Source organism: Sturnus vulgaris, chromosome 11 (genome assembly GCF_052056855.1).
Source record: "Sturnus vulgaris isolate bStuVul1 chromosome 11, bStuVul1.hap1, whole genome shotgun sequence".
Lineage (NCBI taxonomy): Eukaryota > Metazoa > Chordata > Aves > Passeriformes > Sturnidae > Sturnus > Sturnus vulgaris.
In genome coordinates, this window is record NC_142253.1 from 16210170 (window position 1) to 16230751 (window position 20582).

A 20582-nucleotide genomic window follows, 5' to 3' on the forward strand; every position below is an offset into this window, starting at 1 on the left:
GGTGATAGGGCCTGGACTGATCTTTTTGGATCAGTCATCCCACAGATGTTTTGATATTTACAGAATCACTGCTATCTTCTTTTATCTGGGCAAAATATCTGTTGCCTCATGCCTGAGGGCAACCAGGGAAAAAGGGAAAAATGCTATCTCAGTCCTTATGGCAGGGGCCTAAGGAAGTTCACATTAAATGAAAAATCTGCCTGTGCCACAATCAAGAAATAAGACACCAGTGGAAAGATCTGGAAGCTTCTTCCCACCCCAGCTTGCTTTGGGTGCAGTGTCCTGTGGGTGCAGCCTGAGGTGTGAGCAGGGAAGGTGCTGCTGCCTTAGTGCTGTCAGACTGAGCCTGCCATCTAGGAAAATGTGAGAGCATTCCTGAAGGCTGCAAACTTGGAGCCTGTGGCTTCAGCTGCCCTGAGTCCAGGAGCTTGTCTTTGTCAGGAAGTCAGAGTGAACTGAGGCAGGGCCTGGATTTAAGGTGCTTGTGCAAGCTCTGTGTACTCGGTGTCTTCCAAGAGGTTGATTTTATGTAACTCACTGAAACGACTTAATTACCTTGTGTCTGAAACTGAGACCAGAACATGGGGGATCTGGGGTGCTCTGAGGTGCAGGGATTTGCCACCTCCTTCAGGGTCTGCTGGGCTCTCAGCAGGACAGACTATTGCTCTGAGAAGTTATCCACTCGGGATTGATTCCCATTCCTGTAGTGTGGGGTGAGTCTCAGCTCAGACTTCAAGTGCCACTGGCACTAAGATTTAAAGTTTTCTTGCCTGCACAGGTTCGAAGTTTAAGCAGAAGAAAGAGATACTGCTGTTGATGTCACACTTGATCCAAGGATCGTGCTCAACCAGCAGCAAATATAACCCTGCTTCTTGACTAGGGAAAATCAGAAAGGACTCTGCTTTTGCTTCCTGCCCCAGGAACTTGAGTTTCCCCCACTGGCTCCTCTATTCCCACATCAAAGCCTTTTGTTGGGCTGTCTGCAGCCACTGCAGCACAGAGGGTTGTGACCTGCCCTTTCCCACACACCTGAGTGACTTAGCTGGGAGCTGCACCACATTTTCCACAACATGGGAGGAATTCTTCATACATTACAATGTATTAGTGCACCCTATAGAAAAGGCAAAAAGTAATTTTCCAAGCAGAGGGGGTTAAGTACAATTAAAATTTTATTTTTCCAAGCTCCTTTGGTCAGCATTGGAGACTCAAAAAATAAGGATAGTGCTTGTATATATATCTGTGTGTATATATTTTCATATATATAGATAAATAAGTCTAATATTAATAACAAAAAGACTTGACATTTAACAGCACAGGGAAGTGAAACTAGTCAGATACATTGTATGAAGACAGCATGAGGAAATGCTGGCTTGTAGTTAATTCTTTTCCAGGCAAATCCTCTTAACTTTCTTCTGTCAAGTAAACCTAGGGTGGAAGAGATGTTTGTCATGAGAAGGGTGTAACTGGATGTAATTAGTAACAGAATCCAACTTTCCATGAAAAGCTCATTAGTGAGGAGTCAGACCTGTTCAGGTACTCCAGTGCTCCCCTGCTGCTCCATCAGGGTGAGCTCCCAGGGAGCTCCCAGCAGCGATTCCTTGGTCAGCAGAGCTCCCGTGGTGGGGAGGAAAGGTTGGGCAGTGCTGAGCACAGCACTGGGCTTTGTGCAAGAGCAACAGAGCACAGGGTGCAAGCTCTGGGATCAGAGGTCAAGCCAGAGTTTGCACTTTGAGAGGGAAAGGACCAAGGGAAGACTTTGTATGGTGAGAGCCCAGGGACAGCTTTTCTCCCTGAGCATGTGAAGCCAGGATCAGAAATGAGGCGTGGATTGCTGTGGGGATGAGAGAAGCCACCATAAAGGTGCTTTCCTTTATGGTCCTACCCCTCCAATGCATTTGTCTCCTCTGGCAGTGCAGGGAACGAGGGAGCTTGGGTCACTCACAAATTGCTCTTGCTCAGATTTGAGGCAGCGTTGCAAGGGCAAGAAAGAGTCACCTTTGCACAGAGTAACTTTGGGCCTGGCTTGCTTTGTGTCGAGGTTGCTGGTGCGGGGCTGAGCTCAGCGGAGGCGGTGGCGCACAGAACCGCCCCCTTTGCGTGCTGCCATAAGCATTTCTCTGGGATTGCTGGCGGGGCTGTTTGGAAGCTGCCCTGGGTGAGCTCTTCAGGCGTGGGTGAGCGCCGCTGTTGTGGCGCTGGGCGCTTTGCCCACTGTCCATAAAGGCCCTTCCCGCGGCGGCGCCGCCAGCCCGGCGCCAATGAGGTTCTGGGTCACAGGAGGCACCGGGGGGACCCGAGCCCAGGCCAGGGTCCTCCCCAGGTCACCCATGGGCAGCCCCTGTCTCCGTGCCACTGCCTGTAAATGCACTGACCCAACGGGAAGCATTCGTGTCATCCCTTGGGTGAAGGAATGATACGAACTCTGTTGTTGGGTGGTTTGAAGGGTTTTGGACAAGATGCACAAGATTGCTTTGAGTGTAAGAGAGCAGGAGGAGCTGCCTGGTGTAAGCAGAATAACTGGTTTGAGTGAACACAGCTCTGGTCGGGCTGCTTTGACTTTGATGTAGAAGAAATGACCCAGTTTCGGCAGGGACAGCTGGCCTTTGAAAACAGAATTGTTATTTGGTAACTGTGTAGGGTTTCAAGTGCCTTCAGCATCCCAGTTTATCCTCAGCTGCTGAGCCTCGTGGTTGCCTTTGTGCATCTCAAGGTCAGGCTGGTCACCACTGATAATTTTGTATCATTCAGGTATTTTCTGATGATGTGGAAGGAGCTCACCAGCACAGGGAGAGAAGTGAGGAATAATATGAAAACTCCACCCATTCAGGCACTTCTGTCAGGTACCATGCACGAGATGTCCATTGAGTCCTGGTGTCCTCAACCTTTTTGTTCCTGCCTCCCCATTGGAGGTTATGGGGAGGACACACAAAGGCCCAACATCTCTGCAAAATAAAAGGAAGAACCAAAGAGGGAACTTCCTCTATTTGCTAATTTTCCTTATGTTTGTTGAACATGCACATAGTTTAAGTTCATAGTTCATGAGTTCATAACCTATGATGAAGTTCATAGGTCTAAACAATCAAAAAATTAAAAAATCTAGAGACTTTGTAGTGCAGATTGTCAGTGTCTGACATTTTGCTGTAGTGTTAGTCTTTGCTTAAACTGTTCACAGGTTTTCTTCTATCCTTATACCACCCTCCTTCTCCTGGTTATTGTTGGAAGGTATCCAGCCATGGTTCTTTCAGGATAAGGGTCAAGTTAAGGGGTTTGTGTCCATGGGGCAGGACTTCACAACACGATTCATGCAGATTTTTAACGTGGTCATCTTGGCATATGTACTGGTCCCGAGGTTTAAAACTGGGGCTGGGACATGCAGCTGAAGAGAGTCTATGGGAACCATCTTTTCTCTCTGGCATTCTCCACAAAGGTGGAGTTTTGGGGGTGTCTTCCCCAGTAATGAGTCGGGCTCTTTCTTAAGCAGTAATTCTAGCTGGCACAGGTACCTGATGGCAGAGAGGTTAAAGGGCCTGGGTTTTCCCCTTTTCCTTTGGTTGGCAGCATAACATACAAACCTCATTTGGCTTATTTCCCTTTGCATCAAAAAGCAATCTCTACAAGGCAAAGGAGACATGAAAAGTCTGTGTTCTCTGACAGAACTTGAAGTGCTTCCTTTTGTAGGCTTTAATGATCAGCTGCCTCCAAACAAGCACTGCTGCACTGATTATATCAGCCTAGGAAGGCTTGAGGGAAAGGATAAAAAAATAATTCCCTTATACTTTGGTTTCTGTGACATCATAATTTGAAGTACCTGTCTTGGAAAGCAAACACCTTGGAAGATCCAAGCCCTGGGAATACTTTATATTTATATTTATATTTATATTTATATTTATATTTATATTTATATTTATATTTATATTTTTATTTTTATTTTTATTTTTATTTTTATTTTTATTTTTATTTTTATTTTTATTTTTATTTATCATTTTCTCTGGAGCTGGGCATGGTAAACCCCACGAGGAGTGTGACCTCAGCTGGCTGAGTCACATGATTTTTGTTGGGCTGTTCCATGACATCCAGGTCTACCTGGAACCACCAGGTTCCAATAAGAATTGATGATGCTAGTTATAGGGATCACTGTAGGAGATACAGTATTTCCTGTAAGCCTTTTGGGTTTTAACTCACGTAAGTAATAGGCTGAAGAGCAATGCTGCTGGTGAGAAACGGGAGGAGAGAAAAAACAGCTTCTTTGACAGTTTCCTATTTCACTTAAGCATAAGGGGAGAATGTTTCTTTTGACTCACAGGACAAAGATTGTGCTTGGTTTAAGAAGTTCTTTGACAGAAGTGTTGTTCTTTCATCAGCTAGTTCCTCTAAGAAGAGCTGAGACTAAGGAAGTGATTATTGGAGAAATTATAGGCCAAAAGGCAAATACAAAATGAACTACAAAATTAATGTGCAAAATCCTGCTTGTTGCCTTCTACAAACTGGGTAGAGAAGCATAAGCAGGGTAATACATTATTTTTATTGTTTATTAGTCAAGTAGGTCTGGATTGATCATATGTGATGGAGTTGTCTGCTTGTGTTACAGAGTGGACTTTTCTGAAGCCACCTGTCTTTCATCCAAGATGGGTGGAATATTTCCACTTCCAGTAGCTGTGCTGAACCATCCCTTTGGAATGATGGTTTGTACAAGCACTAATACCAGCATGATGATCAATGCATATTTTCTGTTAATGCCAATGCACTTCTATGTTAGGAAACAGAAGCTAGCATGTGACATCTTCACTTACTGCACCAGTCAGTGTCACACTGTCACTTGACACTGGCACAAGTTATTTTGTTTTCAGCTGCGTGCCTGATTTGTTCTGGCTTATGTAGTGAAGTTTCCTCTTTCAGGCCATGCTCTCCAGCCAGGCAGGAGAGAGCTAAGGGATGCAAAACCTGCCTTCAGGTGCCTTCTTCATGTGGCACTTGTGAACAGGAGGGCCCAGCACTGAGGTGGGTGTGGACAAGGTCTCCTCCCCTCCTGCCACGGGAAAATTCCTCCCTTAACCCAGAGCCGAGCTAGAAGGTTGTGTGCAGCCTGGGGTGCATGAACATGTCACATGGAGGCTGCTGTGGGTGAAGAGAGATGACTGAAGGGGCAGTGGGGACCAGTCTGGTTTGTGTCATCAGAGAGCTCTGCACTGAGAGGGGAGAGTGCAGCTATTCCCTGTTTAACACAATCCACACCTTCTGCACCCAAGCAAGCTCCATGGCAAGCTTTTCGTCCCAGCTGGTTTGCAGTTTAGGGCACAGAGGGCATTACAGCAGCTGCAGGCTGTGCCTTGGAGCAGCTGTTTGTGGATAGTCCTGAGTCAGCTGCCTGGCAGGTCACGCTAACCCCGCTCCAAAGGCTTTCATCAGCAACAAAAGGGTCTGCCTGCACAGGGAAGCCTTCAGGCTCCTGCATTTTTGGGAAGAAAAGAGTAATGTGGAGTCTCCATGTCAGCCACACCCGGATTGTTCTGCCCCTGTGATCCATCCCCAGCCTTCAGTGCTGTTTTGTCCCAAAATGCTGCCTCGTGCCTCCCAGCCAAGGTGATTTCCATGGCACAGGACTGGAGGGAACAGCACTGAAAGAGGTGAATTACAAAGAATCTTAAAAGAATGTAAGGAGTGTTCCAAAACCAAGGGCTTAGAAGAGAGTGAGATATTTTCAAAAAGTTAGAGAGATTTTCCAAAGAGTTCCCTGGAAATAATAAATAATATTAGGTCATGCTTTAGGCTATTTCAGATTTCTATTTTAATTATAACAACACCTTTTATTAGTGCTGAGCACTTTCAGACAAGTGCAAACATATAGCATGTGCACTGGGCAACATATTTCTTCATTATATTTCTAGGCTTGGAGGTAGTGTTTTGAACTCTGCCTCTACAGTGTTTGGCAATGACTGTGGTGACACTTGCATTATGGGAAGAATCCTTGCCAAATTGGGTAACTTCTGACAAGTATAAACACAGTTCTGCCTTCTGTAAGCTAGGTTTCAAACCATGTTGCTGTTCTAGGGAGGAAACAGCTCTGACATTAAAGACTCTATAGTTTATGATCAGTTATTAAATCTCTGCTCCTTTGCACTGAGTGAGCCCACAAGGAACAGGCAGTGAGGGGCAGCTGGCAAGGAAGGGCACCCCAGGACATGAGCAGTGGGTCTTGCTGTCTCTTTGTCCCAAATATAACCCAGATCTGTTGTTTTTAGGAGTTGCCATCACAGAAAGCTCTGTCCTAGCCAAGGTGAAATAAGTTTGCTGAGATCAATTCAGTCTTGGCTGCTCAGTTTTCCACGGGCTGATGTTTACATCCCGAAGTGGCATTGCACATGTTCTGACTGGAATATTTACAGGTGAATTCAAGAAAGCCAGAACTTAATTGTAAACTGCACCATGGGCTTTCCTTCTGCTTTTAAAAGAAAAACCTCTGTGCTGAGTTTGTGCATGATGGAGACAGTGTGTGAAAGAAAGGGGTTTTTTGTCTTAAATCAGCAGCACTTCAGTGTTACAATTTCCCTTGAAGACAAATTCATGTGAGAATTTCACCAGGGATAAAATTCTTGTCTGTAAAACTAGGAGTATGAAGTGGACCAAATTCAGCCCTGAAGTAAATGAATTCCCATCCCACTCCTTGGGGTTTAGCCCGTTGTGTTTTACAGGTTTCCATGGCAGGGCTGTTTCAGCAAACGGCAGCATTTCTCCAAGAGCCACAGTTGGAAAAGTTGCAGCATCCCTTCAGACCAAGGCAGTCACATGATGGAGTTACTGGCTGGGCCAGAGTCCAAGGAGCTCCAGTCCTGGCTGAGCTCTGCCACTGAGTTTTGATTGACTAGTTCTTCTTTTGTCCTTCCATCTGGTATATTTTTATCTGGTTTTTGAGAAATACCAAGTCTCTGATGATCTATTTGGGCAATCTGATGCTGCAGTAACCAGTATTATTTCAAGCTTCTATTGTCATGGGGTAATTAAATGTCTTTACTGGCTAGATAGAGTGTTCTCTTAAAATAGCTATTTTGACAAAAACTAACATTGTATTTGGTTTTTGCAACTCAAATCTGAGCTGCTGTAAAGTGTATTTACACTGCATTTAGGAAGTAATGGCATTGAGGGGAAAACCCTGCCAGTGAGGTCTGAGGAAGAGGAGCAAAAGGGAGAAGGTAGTTCTTGTTCATGAAAGGAAACCCTTCTCTGCAAATCTAGGTTGGTATGTCAGGCTGGAGCAGTTCTGACTGAGCCTTTTCCTCTGCTGGGTCAGGCTGCTTCCTCTGGGTCTGTTCTTTCTTGTGTTTAAATTAATCAAATGAGGATTTTGCAACAGGGGGGATCGATGGGCCAACAACCTGTTTCCAGCCATGACCACTGCCACAACTGGTTACAGGGGAATTGAAGGACTAAGCCAGCAGTGGTTTGCAGTAAAACTTCCTCTTTTGTTGTCTCATCTGTAGTGAATATAAGCTGGAGTTCCGAAACTTTGTTGTTTTTCCTCCCATTTCCAAATCCAAAAAACCACTCTGAATTATTATGTTAAGATTGTTATTGATGTTAAGTTCAAATTGTATTTTAATTTCCATAGTTTTCTTTTGAAATGTAATGCCCAAGCTAACAGAGAAACCCTTAAAATTACTTTTTTTCTCTCTGGTCAACATGTTGCCTTTTCTTCTGAGCAATACATTATTTTTCAAGTAGAAAAAATTACTAGTTCTTGCTAAAGTTTGCAAGAGTATGTTTGTGTAAACTCCTTAGTCCACATAATTGAACACTGAAAGACTCTGATTCTATTGCTAGGGCCACTTTGTCATTTGTCCCCGAGCTTGTTTGTTGCAGTGCAGCAGAGGTGATGACAGATGTGTGATGGATGCTGCAAGGGTTGTGCCTCTTGCTGTCCTTGTGTGTGCGGGGAGCAGCAGGAGCCACATGATGGTTGAGTTTCCCGGGAAGTGGGAGATCAACACGAGGTTCATTCCAGGCAGCATTAGCCTCCAGATAAAGCCATGCCTCCACGTGTTCCTGTTCCCTGGGCTGTGGCAGCTGGCAGTAGAAAAAGCCCACAGAGGCAGGCCTGGGTGTGGGCAGGGAGCAGACATGTCTGAGTCTGCTCACGTTATCTGCACCCAGAGCAGTGCCAGGGCTCCTGGCTGCCCTGTGTTGGGCAATGCTGGCAGCGCTGCCTTCCCTTGGACTCCCTCTCCCAAATTCAAAGCTTGCTGTGAACACACACAGGATGAACGTTTCTGCCCAAGGACAGGGCAGATCTCCAAGTAATACCTTCTTTTTATCTCCGGATTTTTGGTTTTGTTTTTTTTGTAAGGAGCTGCCCAGACTGATGGGTTTTTCTCCCGTTTCTCCTGTGAACAACAGGTAGGGGTCACTGACAGCATGGTGTGAATGTTGTGACAATGCTGCCTGATCTGAGGGAGCTGCAGGATGTTACTTGGCATCCAAAGTTTTTCTGGCACATCTTCCTTGGATATTGCTTTACCCTCCACTCCAGACCTTAGGACTGCTGATGATTTCTGGGCAGGGGAAGAGGATACTGTAATTCTATCAGGATTGCAAGGGTCTCAGCAGCCATTAGGGACACATAGCAGAGGGTTGGGATATTGGCCTCTGACAGATTTGAGCATGAGAGCATGTGTGGCAGAACAGCCACACAAACAGTGACCCACCACACAGTGTCCAGTTAATTTTGGTTTTAATTCCCTTCATTTCATAGATAGCAGGTAAGACTGACAATGGAATTGGGACTAGAAATGACATGTAATAGGTCAGTAACTGGAAACACCTCACCATGTCTGTCCTAAGAGAAGTAAATACACTCTGCTGATTCACTTGATCTGATGCTGGTTCTCCTGCCTTGGACTGAGAGATGTTGGGCACCTGAAAGGATGTGGGGAAAGGACTAAGATTTCAGTAAGTTAGAAAGGATAGGGATATGTGCATGTGAACTGGTTATTTTACTCTTGCATCTGTTGCTTTTTCAGAAGGCAGAAATGATGATTTAAGACAGAAAATTATACCATATGTGCCTGACAAACTGCTGGGAAGTTCTGCTGTGGCAGTGGGCCATGGGAGTGTGGTTTCACTCATGGACTGGGATTTCTATTCCCAATCCTATCAATCTGCTTTTCAGACTCTGTGAGGGCTCCACACCCATGTTTCTATCTATAGACAGAAACTGTAAACCAAGAGAGAATCCAAATTGTTGTGCCCTGGCTCGACAAACCATACAGGTGTCACTGGGAGAGAAGTTGCAGCTGTACTTCAGTACTGATAAAGGCCAATATGCATTGCCACAAATGCTCCTGGTTGCAGAGATGTGGAACTCAACTGTGAAAATCAGCTCAGTCTGCACAGAGGTTTGGCACGGGAGTTTTCAGAACATGAACTTGTTTTCTTTAATGAAATGTGCTGGAGGTACAAGAGTGGGAGTTGTTAAGGTAACAGCTGATGAGGTAAAACCCTGTGTGACTGCAGCTCTGGACCAGCCTGGCTCATGCCAATCATCTCCACCTTCAGCCTGTGCAAAGGGAACAGCAGGGTTTCCTATGTGTACTCAGAGGAAGAGTTTAGCCCAGCTAAGAAATCACTCAATAATGTGCCAGAAATGCTGCATTTTTCTTTCCAGGTTTTTCCAGGGCTTGCAGAGTTTCTTTTTAAAGATGGATGCAGCTTTTCCGTCCTTTGTTTTCGTGTTTCCGCTTATTTTGTGGTTTGCTTGTACCCTGTGTAGTTCTCTTTCCATATTTCCCATTAAAGCAACAGAGATGTGATTTGTTTTTTTAACAACTTGATCTGGAACACGTTATGGCATTGCCAACATTTCCTGGTTTGGTGTGCAATGGAAGTCTACCCATGGACTCACATTGATGAGATTGTGGAAACAATATTTGCTAGGGAATGCCAGCTCTATGGCTGGCATAGGAAGCACAGCACGTGCTTCAGGAATCCTTCAAAGCAGTATTTGGAACTTAGAAGCCCGTGGATTCACAGAGGAGAAGGATGGCAGAAGAACAGTTCCGTTTGTGAGTGGTTTCTGAGCGTTTTCCATTTTCCAGTGGTTGGGAGCACATTATGCTTGCTTTGGGCAGGATGGGGACACATCTCTTGGGCATCTCTTCTGGAAGAGGAGCACGGAGGGACCACAGTGGAGTCACCTCCCAGTAGTGGCATTGCCTCAATGTGTTCCCTGTGTTTCAGCAGCAGGACAGATGGGGTGTCCTCTGTCTCCCTCTGATATTATAGAGCAGATCCACGTCCCTGTGGTTTCCCCACCAGGTGTCTCAGGTGATGTGAGGGCAAAGGCTGCAGGGCCACACCACAGGTACAGGGACACTGCAGCCCAATGGCCCCTACTGGGAGGAAAATGGATCTGACCTGGATCTCACCCAAAGCATCATCTGCCCATTTATGTTCTGTCTTCTTTCCCCTGCATTGTATTGGTTTTCTATGGCACACAGAAACAATACAAGAATCATTCCTGTGTTCTTCCACATCACAAAAAAATGTGCCTTCAGTCCTTATTAACTTGGGATCTGCTACTGCTCATCTGTGTGCTGTAGGAACCAGGCCCACACTGAGGATTTTGGTGTTTATTCTCCCAGTGTCTGAAGGGCCTCTTTGTTATTAAAACACTTTTTGTCTTGTTTGAAAAAAATGGTGAAGAGTTTGCCCTGGGTTCTTGGAGAGGATTTCTCTAAACAGAGTATGAATTTATCCATTTGGATTTTACCAAAGACTTTTACATTGAGTGGCTTTAAAGTATATTTAAAATGTTTATTTAAAATCCAGAGTCAAATGATTTTTAACAAACTGTCTCAAGATAGAAGAAACTGACTTTTTGGAGTAACTGTATTGTTTATTTGTTGTATTGCAGTAGCACCTAGAGATCCCTACTGTGCTAAATGCAGAACAAACACAGAACAGAGCTGGTCCCTGCCCGTGGGAGCTCACAGCCTTCAGGTCTGGGTCAGCATGGAGCTCCTGGCTCTCCTGGGGCAGTGAGTCAAACCCACAGCTTGCCCTCCCCCTCACCCCCAACAGAGAACAGATCAAGTAGGAGGCAAGTTTCAGAGAGCTGAACAACCTGCCCGTTCCTGCTGTACACTTCTCCTACTGATTTTTCCCAAGTTGTAGTTACCAGGCCTGTGGCTGAGCTGTGTGGGCATCCTGAGATCACTGCTGCTCCTTGGAGAGCTGTGGTTTCCTTGTTCCCAGTGTCCTCAGGCAGACAGAGGTGTTCAGATAAAAGGAAGCCTTTTCAGTGGTTTATCATTTATATTATTTTTAAAAAGTTTTCCTTTTTGCCTTCTAAATTTTCGTTCTCATTCAGTGCCTTCCCATGGTTGCTGCCATAGAGGGGAAAGGGGAAGGATATACCAAAAAAGCAAACCTGACATCACACGTGCACACTGTCAATCATCAAAGTATCAAAAACAAAGCTTGCAACAGCAGGAACTTGTATAAATGTGGAGAGGAAAAAAAAAGGCCACTGACTAAGTACATCAGGCCTTCTTGTCCCTTTTGGCAGCTTTAACATAGGGTGGAAGAAACCCATTTTTTCAGCTTGTCTCCTGGGTCACCATCCCATCTTTTTCCATCTTCTCTTCCAACATCAGCTATAGCTGGGCTTTTGTCCATTCTGATTTAGAGAGAGTCCCAGGGAGGGATGAACAAGAAATCCTTCATGTTCATTCATGCTAGGAACAAGTCGGGGGTCTTAGGGGCAAAATAAGCCACAGAGTAATTTCTGTAGACCTGTCTGTTCCCTCTTCTACTTTCACTTGATGGCAAGGCTGGGAAGATGACGGGATTCAGGAAATGAACAGGAAGGAGCAACTTGTGTGTGGTGGTCTGGGGCAGATCCCATCTGCTGTCTGTCCCTCCTGTGTGTAAAAGAGCAGGGGAAGAGACTCAACTGCAGGGGGTGAAAGGGATGGGGTGTGAGAAGCAACCCCAGAGCCAGAAGCCTAATTCTGGATAACAAACATGCAAGTCAGAGCAGGGGGGAGGAGAGGTCTGGACCTTGGCAAACAGAGATGTTGGTTGTGGTTTCCAGCGTGTGGAGCTGTGGTTTCCAGCCTGGAGCTGGCAGAAGCCGCCTGGCCGGTGACTAATGCTGGCAGGAGCAGAGCATGCTGCAGTCTGGCATCGTGAGAGCAGGGAGCAAGGGCAGCTCTGGGGGCTGAGATCCTCTAAGTGTTACCCCAGAAATAAATAAATAAATATCCTGAAGCTGTGCGTGTCGCTGGTACAGCCCAGCAGAGCTGTCTCTGAGCACCTGCTCAAGGAGCCCCCGGTCGTGCCCTGCCTCAGGCAAGGGCAAGGTCAGGGAACAGCACTTTGAAAACACAAGCCAAACACAGGGTGCTCTGAAATTAAATCCTTCTGCCTGCATATGAGAAAATTTGGTTTTTAATTACTTGTTTTGAAATGTTTTGTCACAAACTTCCTTTGGAGATGGAGAAGATGGAAAAAAAAGGGATGAGTGCTCCCTGGCCCACCTCACTATCCAGATCTCTGCTTAGAGCTCTCAAGGAAGAAGAGCTTCCTCAAAGAAGTCTCCTGTCCACGTGTGATGCAGCACACATCTCTGGGAGTTCCCACTGTGCTCTGAGGTTGATACCCTCTGTAGCTAAGGAAGAAAAAACAAATAGTCTTTACCTCTGTAGAGGTGGGTCTGGATACAATCATCTGAGTCTCACATACCCCAGAAGCCTAGGAGAACTTGGACGTGGACTCCTGTAACCTGTCACAGGGACAGGCTCAAACAGAAATTGTTTGAATGTGAATCCAAATCCAAATTCCCACAGAGCTTTGGCTGCCAGTTGGCTGGGAGCCTTTATGCTATCTCTAATTCCACAAAAGAAACGAAACAAAAAAAAAAATAAAGTCAAAGGTGCTTTAAAAATACCATGAGGAGAGAAACTGCCATGGAAATAAATAGCAAAAATAACAACGTTAACATGTCCGGTGTCACAGCAGCTCTGACATTCAAGTAGTGTGACCATGCCCACAGAGCTTCTCACAGCCACTGCCAGCACGGCCCGAGGGTCAGAGCTCAGCTGGTGCCACTGAAACAACCCACTCCTCCCTGGGGCTGGAATGGATGTGAAGAGAAGGGGAGAGGAAAGATGGATGCAGTCTCTGCTGACAATCAGGCCTTCGCTGTGCCCACCTTCAGCGGGACGGAGACACCAAGTTCTCGTGGCTGCGTCTCTGTCATTTGTGCCTGAGAGAGAGCAGCCACACTTCAGAGCTGGAAAGGATATTGCTTCAGGTACTCGCCCATGCGCCGGGGCAGGGGCAGCTGCTCCACGTCGGCCGTGCACTTGTTGATGCGCAGGCGGCACAGGTGCTGCAGGCTGGGAATGCTGTCCCTGCGGCACAGCGGCCGGATGAGCTTCAGGTGTACTGCAGCTGCTGCCATCTCCTTCTGCAGGGGAGGTAGAGGAGCCGGGGGCGGGTAAGGAGCCTCGCTCTTGCTTTCCGTGGTGCACGACATGACGTAGTGCTGGATGAGACTGACCACGTCGGGGAAGGCCAGGATGCGAGGTTTGGACAGGTAGTTGGAGTCCAGGCGGAACCTGCTGTCAGTGTACTCGATGCGCACGTTGGTGGGCCCTCGGTTGGTCTTGACGGACAGCGTGAACAGGTAGCTGGGGTGGGTGCTGTCCCGCACCAGGAACGTGCCCTCAGGCATCTTCTGCAGGTGCTGCTTGGCCTCGCTGGCCGTGATGGAACCCCAGTACCAACCTGGGGAAACATCCGAGAAAGAATTGGTTAGGGGAAGAACAGATTATAGGACTGCCAGTATATTTAGGGAAGCCTGAAGACAAACACGTTCTAGGCCTGGGAAACAACCAGAGCCAGAGCTGGCAAGACCTTCATAAATTAAGACCAAGTTCTAAGGGTTTCCTGCCTATGCTTGCCATTGCTGTGCTGGGGCTTGGGATGAGGCTGGAGGCTGCTGCTGCAGCTGCAGTTTACAGAAAAAAAGCAATATGCTTTTTGCAATTCCTGATCTCAATTCAGTTACAAAAGATAAAGCAATAAATTAGTGCATTATAAAAGTTTGTACAGACTGCAGATACACTTGCTGTGTACACAAGAGCCAGCCGTGACTCTGACAAACCAGGTTCCTGTCTGAAGTGGCATCAGGAGATTCTTCCTGGTGCTCAGATTGTGGAGTTGGGTCCCTGTACCTTTCTGACCCTGTGACTTTGCAATTGAGTCTTACCAGATTCTCGCAGGTAGGAGAAGGTTTTTGCAATGCAGAGAAGGTCTTCTTCAGGGTCTCGTGTCTGAGGTGGGTTGCTCTCTGGAACTGGAGCTGCAAGGGCAGGTGCAGACTCCTCCTGGAAGGCCATAACTGGGAGAGGCTGCATGATGGGCTCTGAGAATTCCTCAATGCCCCTGAGTGACAGTCTCCTGAGCTTTTCCTCCGCCAGCAAAGGATGAGGTCTGAAATAAAAGGCACACTCTGCTATTTCTCCTTGCCTCCAGATTGATTGAAGGGTCTGTTCAGTGCAGGCTACACATTGTACTACAACATTTTATGTTTTACAAACAGATCCTCAGCACCTTTGTTTGTGAGAGGCAAGGGAGGAGAAAGGAACACAGCTAAAGACAAGCCCTTAGAAGCAGGGAGAGGGAGTTAGCCTCTTTGGCCTTATAAAAGGTGGTCAGTCTTACCATTTAGGATTATTTGAACCTGCCTTTTAATACGTAGTTTCAGGGGCAGTAAGGTTTATAACAACATTACAGCTTCTTTTACATGATTAGAACATTGGAGCATTTGGAGCAGCTTCTGCCAGTGGGATTGTAATTTACTACAATATAATTAGAAGCAGAATTGGAAATAGTTTGGGTTTTGTCCTACCAACTTTCTGTTCAAGGATGACCTGATCCTAAATGAATTTGTCAGAACTCAGAGTGAGCTGATGGTGTAGGAGAACAGTGGGAATTCTTGTTTTAGCCAAGCCTGTGTACTATACCCACCCCACTGTTCAGCAGCTGGATGGAGCAGTCAGTGTGGCTGTAATCCCTGCAGGACTGCAGGAGGAGGCTCTGCCATGGCCAGGCTGATAGAACATGTATTCCTCTGTGGCCTGAAGTGGTGTAGCTATTCAGCATCTAAATGCATTTTCACAGAGCCTGGAGCTCTCATGGGTCATAGGTGCTCCTCCTCTGCAGCATGGAGATTCCTACAGGAAAGCGAGCTCCAGGAGGAGGATGGATGTCAGAGGCCAGGAAAGTCTCCATTCCAAGGCAAGCTCCTGAGCAAAAATTAGCTTCTGTCCCAATGTGTGTAGGCTCTTTGCCTCTGTGTCCCCTGTGCTGCTGCATGTCCTGTGTTATATCCCTCCAGCATCACCAACACACATGAGATGTTCTTTCAGACACTTTAAAGAAAAGATGGCAGAGAGAAAAACACTCAGTCCTCAGTGTGACACTGCCACAGCACCACTGGAGGCGACAGTGATGGCACAGGGTGCAGCCACTTCCCCACATCACTGAACAGAAGCAGAAGGAGACTCTGAAGTCAGAAGTGCTTCCCTTTGGATTTTCCTCCTTCCCTGTGCTCTATGTGAAGAGGGACACTTCAGGTGCATAAATAAATGTGCTGTAAACTGATCTGCACCTGGTCATAGCTGCGCTCCATCACCTCAAACTGCTGAGACTCAAGTATGGGACAGTGAACAAGATGAAGGGATGTGGGAGGAAAGTTGATTAGAGAGAACCTGAAAGCACCTTCACATCTTGTAGGTGAAAACCATGATCAGTTCCACATCTCTGCATTTTTAATTAAATTAGAGTAGATTTTGTAAAACCAGTGGTAAATTTAAATCTACAGAGAGAGACTCCTTGCCCTTGCACTAGCAAACTCCCTGCTATTCTGTTGGTATTTAGGGAAGAACGTTTTTTCTTTTTCCATGTGTCAAATCACATTTCAGAAGCAGGATACCTGCTTGGCTTTGATGGCATCTAATCTATGTTTCTTCATTTCTATTAATGGGTAGAAAGCCAGTCTGAATAAAAGTGATTGCTGGCCCTTGTCCTCACCAGGGACCCTTGGTCACAGGACCTGCATTTTCAGGGGCTTTTGTACATCTGGATATATTTTTATATCTGGAGATCATTGTTGGAAAAGCTCTGATTTCTCTTTTAAATCCTCCTGGAGATACATTTAGAGGTGTTGAGGGCTACATTTTTCAAGATATTTGCATGTCTCCCTCTTAATGTCATGGTCGTCACAAATGCCTAGCTACCTGTCTCCTTGAGGAAAGGAGATTCCCAGTTCTCCATTACCTCCCTTTTTGCACAAGAAGACCATAAACCAGCTGAGCTGCTTGCAGCATGGTGCAAATAACACCAAGGTCATGGATTTGATCTCCATACACGTCATCCAGAGTTGGACTCAATCATCCTTTCAACTCAGAATGTTCTGTGATTCTGATCCTTGCCTGTGCTGAACCCAATTACCAATTGGTGCTGTACAGGGAGGGTGTTTGGGGCCTGCTGGCAGAGCAGTGTCTCTCATACCAACTGTTCCCTGAACTGAAAATGACTGTGACTGATACTAAGGAAAATCAGTCCTGCACCATTCACTCCCTGGAACTCGAATACTGCAGTCCAAGTGCCAAATCTCTCTGAACTTATTTTCTCCGGGACAATTTTTCTGGCCTACCCTTCCACAAAGGTTTGGAATATAAAGAAAACTTTTCATAGCATGGAACTTTTTTTTCCTTTTATATTCCAGATTCAGAGAGGAAATTGGGAATTGTCTGAGAGGTGAGGAAGGAAGGGAGAGATAGCAAAGCTACACAGGGAAATGTCTGCCAAGGAGCAGGAGGAAAGTTGTTGCTTTCGGCTATACCAGTTCACAGTTCAGTTCTCCAAAAACCACATCAACTGTGTGAATTTTTCAGTAGATTTCTTTTACAGAGATCTTGTGCTTGAGATGAATTTTCCCACTGTACTCATGCTCTGCTGCCTTACACTTGGTGCCACATGAGGCTGGAGGAGCCCAGACCCTGTACAGCCACTGTGGGGATCCTTCCACAGGCCGGGCTCACACATTTCCTATTTTCCTTCTATACACCGGCCTCATGCCCCTACAAAACATCCCAGTGCAGCTGTAGGCTCAAAGGAGCATGGTGGAAGAGAGAAGGACTAGAAATTTGGACAGACTGGGAGGTGCTGGTGTCCTAAACAACTTTGTACGTAGGTGGAAGAAAGAAGAGCTGCTGCCAGGAGCAAACAGAGCAGCTCCAAGCACAGGAATGGGAGAGCAGAGGGATCAGCAAGTAATGGCAGACTACAGCTTTTAATGCAAGAACATTTGCAAGAGGGCTAAGAAGAGTTTGCTGGGATAAGGACAGGTTGGAAAAGGTTTGCTGACATGAAAAAATCAGCCAATTGGTGGGGCAAAGAAAGGATTTGTTAATAGTGCTTGTGCGAGAGAAAGCAGAGGAGAGACATGGAGAATCAGGACTGAATAGAGCAAAGTGCTCATACAACAGCTGTAAGGAGGAAGGAAACAAACACATGAAATTTGGCATGTCTAGCTGGGAGTCTGGGTGCACTCTCCAGAGAAACAGCAAATGAACTTGCCTGTGCTTTGGCAATTTGTGTTTCAGAAAGCCTTGGAATGGCAAGAAAGTTCAGGAGAATCAGATATGTCTGAGAGCATTTAATGTTGGCTTTGTAGTTACTGTACTGATAAGCTAAACTTGGTAACAGTATAAGCACTACAAGAAAAAGTGTGGAGCTGCTCTCCCTTCCATCAGCCCCATCCCATCACTCCAGTGGGAGCTTGGTCTGAATAGGACAGCGAGTATGGAGTCCAAGATATATGAAATCCTAGAGGATAATGAAAATGGAGCAATAAATGGTCTTCAAAACAGACATTAAAAGAAAAACATCTACACATCTGGCTCCATAATAAGTTCTTGGTGGGTAAGGGAAGCAGTAGCTCTGCTATGTTGACCCTGGAGAAAAGCTTCAGATAAGGGTTTCCCAAAGGCCAAGCTGAAAACTGAATTCCCTTCACCACAGCTATAGGAACTGCAGCTGCAGACTGAAAATAAGAGTGAAAACAAACCCCCTTGCATAGGAAATTGGTGGTAAGCACAAGCTCTCCTTGCCTGTGGAACAGATTTTTTGGGGGAAACAGCAGAAAAATCCCCATGCTTCAGTCACTGCAAGCAGACAAGGAAGATTTTACTCTGAGAAAAATCCACCATACACCAGAGTGATAGGAAAATCTGATAGGATGTCTCAGACTGAAACAAATGCTCACAATTTCCAAGTACACAGCATGTGTAAAAATATCAAGTGATTCCTGCACACCAGGTATTCCTCTGCTGATGAACCGAGCTGGTCACAGGGACACTTAAGTACCAACACATCAGTACTGATACCAGAGAAGGCATTTGGATGTCACCTGCTCTCCTGAAGGCAGATGTGGAACTATCTGTGTACCCCTTGTGGCTCTCGCTCTACAGAAAGCTGTGTATATGTACATACACTTAAACTGACAGGAAATTTACGTTAATTTAGCATAAATATCTCCTTAAAAATAGACCAAAGCACCTAGACTCCAGGGAAGTTTCTCCTGTAAGCAGTTTGATGCCAAGAGGACTTGAGAGAGCACCTAAGGTGTTGGGTTGGTGTCCACACTGGTGCTGCGTCCACCACACCGACCAACACACTCTAAGTTATTCTTACTCTCCCAAAGACTTTGAATACCGTGTCGTTTTTCAGCAGTAGAAAGCACAGAAATCAGGAATACTTTATGGTTCTGGGATTTTGGCCTTGGAATCTAAAACAGACACACAGGACAGACACATAGAACTCAGCATTTAGCCGGCCAAAGTCATTCCCATTCCATTATAGTCACACATGGCAATACACAAGAGCTGAAAAACTGTTCCAGAGAACCTTCCTAATTACAATTATCGCAGCACAACTTTTCACAGAAGGCACAAAGTATCTTACCCCTGAACACAGAGGATCATGTCACTCCCGGACCAAGGGAAAAGCATTAGGTCTTCAAGAAGATGGGAAATGATTTCTCCTCTTTGCTTGCCCGAAGCAGCGAGTTCAGCCTCTAGTTGGGGTTCACGGTGAGAGAAGGCTGGCGAGTCCCAGCAAACCCCTTCTGCAGGTTGTTTCAGACACAGGAGAGCCAAGCAGAAGACAAGCTGTCCGACAAAGACTTCAGCAACTTTGGCCAAGAAAATGCGTGCACTCTCAGTGCTTTAGAAAAAATATTCTTGTTCTGCTTTCCAGAAAAAAGCAAAAAAAAATTTAAAAAATAACCAGAGAAAAAGGAAATTACATATATTTAAAGAGGAACTGATCTTCCTTCAGAGCACTCTGAAATAATAATAAATAGGTACCAATAAATAAGATCTCCCCGAGTAGTACGGGAAGAACCGGAGCAGTGACCTGTCTCAGCGCTGGCTCCGGAGAAATGAAGCTCCGTGGAAGAAAAAAAAAAAAAAAAAGACAAACCTCCTTGGTAATCTTTTGTGTGTCCCTTTTAATCTGTTCCAGGAAGTGAGGGATTCCTGGAATCGTATTGTGTTCGCATCACTCTTCCTATATCAGCCACGAGGGGAGGGGGGAAAAAAAAAAGAGAGAAGGTATAAATAGCTGTGTCCAGCACGGCCGCGTCCATGCTGCCATGGCCGGGGAGGGAGGGAAGGGAGGGAGGAGAGCGGAGCGGAGCCCTCCCGGCGGGCAGGGAGGGAGGGGAGGGGGAGCCGTGTGGGGCGGGGGAGCCGTGTGGGGCCACCGCCGCGCGTGTTCGCGGAAACGCCTCTGATCCATTTCCAAGAACTTTCCAGGAACGCGGGGCCGGCGCGCCGGGCGCTGCCAATGGGCGCCGCCGCCGCATGCGCGGGGCCGGCCCGGGGCGGGCCCGCAGCGCCCACCGCTCCCGCCCGGCCTTGTGCGCGCCTCCTCTGCATTTACTCGCGATTACGGCTCCTTCTCCTTCCATTTGTTTTGAAGCGTTTGTAGTTTTGGTGTCATTTTATGCTTCCCCTCCCCGACGGTTCTGCATCCTCCCCGAGCTGGCGGCGCCTCTCCGGGTCGCTTGAGCCCCGGTGCAGCGGGGAGGGGCAAGGCCCTGGGGCTGGAGGGGCACACAGGGGGACTGGGGCAATTTCCAGTGAAATCTGGGGAGGAGGAGGAGGAGGAGGGTGTGCTGCAGGGTCTGCTACTCTGGGCAGCGATTGTGTGGTTGTCACGCTGCACAGGTTGTCTTAAAAGGGTTGTATTGGTCGCCTGAGAGTCTCCTGTAAATCACGTATCAGCTCAGCAAAGTCTCCTGGAAAAGGCTACACCACCACCTGCATTGATAGAACATTGTCGGGGCAATTTACGAGGAAATACTTCATTTTCTTTTAGGGTTATTGAACCTTTTATTTTTGAACACTTTATAGTAAAAGCTTGGTTGCTTTTGTCTTTCCTTCCACGAGTTGCCACCTCTTCGCTTATTAGAGATAAGAGAGAATGAGACTGGTCTGTCTGCCACCTCCATT

General features: G+C 46.5%; 1 protein-coding gene across 3 annotated transcripts; it reads right to left on the reverse strand.

The window, feature by feature from the left end:
* Positions 1 to 10782: 10782 nt before the first annotated feature.
* Positions 10783 to 19904, reverse strand: CISH (cytokine inducible SH2 containing protein). 3 transcript variants are annotated; one of them, XM_088171605.1, is made up of 4 exons: positions 19434 to 19904; positions 19030 to 19312; positions 14267 to 14490; positions 10783 to 13782 (listed from the first exon to the last, which is right to left on the reverse strand). In XM_088171605.1, the coding sequence occupies exons 2-4, from the start codon at positions 19074 to 19076 to the stop codon at positions 13280 to 13282; spliced, it is 774 nt and encodes a 257-aa protein (XP_088027731.1). In that variant the 5' UTR covers positions 19077 to 19312; positions 19434 to 19904; the 3' UTR covers positions 10783 to 13279. The 3 variants fall into 3 exon arrangements, with proteins under 3 accessions (XP_088027731.1, XP_088027732.1, XP_088027733.1); XM_088171606.1 differs by having other exon boundaries at positions 19549 to 19854; XM_088171607.1 differs by adding an exon at positions 15028 to 15431 and having other exon boundaries at positions 19030 to 19758.
* Positions 19905 to 20582: the final 678 nt, after the last annotated feature.

Coding starts and splice junctions, on each gene's coding strand:
- CISH (XM_088171605.1), bottom strand. CDS start 19,076: ATGCTTTTCCCTTGGTCCGGGAGTGACATGATCCTCTGTGTTCAGGG. Junction 14,491..19,029: donor ATGATCCTCTGTGTTCAGGG/GTAAGATACTTT, acceptor CTTTTATTTCAG/ACCTCATCCTTTGCTGGCGG. Junction 13,783..14,266: donor CTCCTACCTGCGAGAATCTG/GTAAGACTCAAT, acceptor ATGTTTCCCCAG/GTTGGTACTGGGGTTCCATC.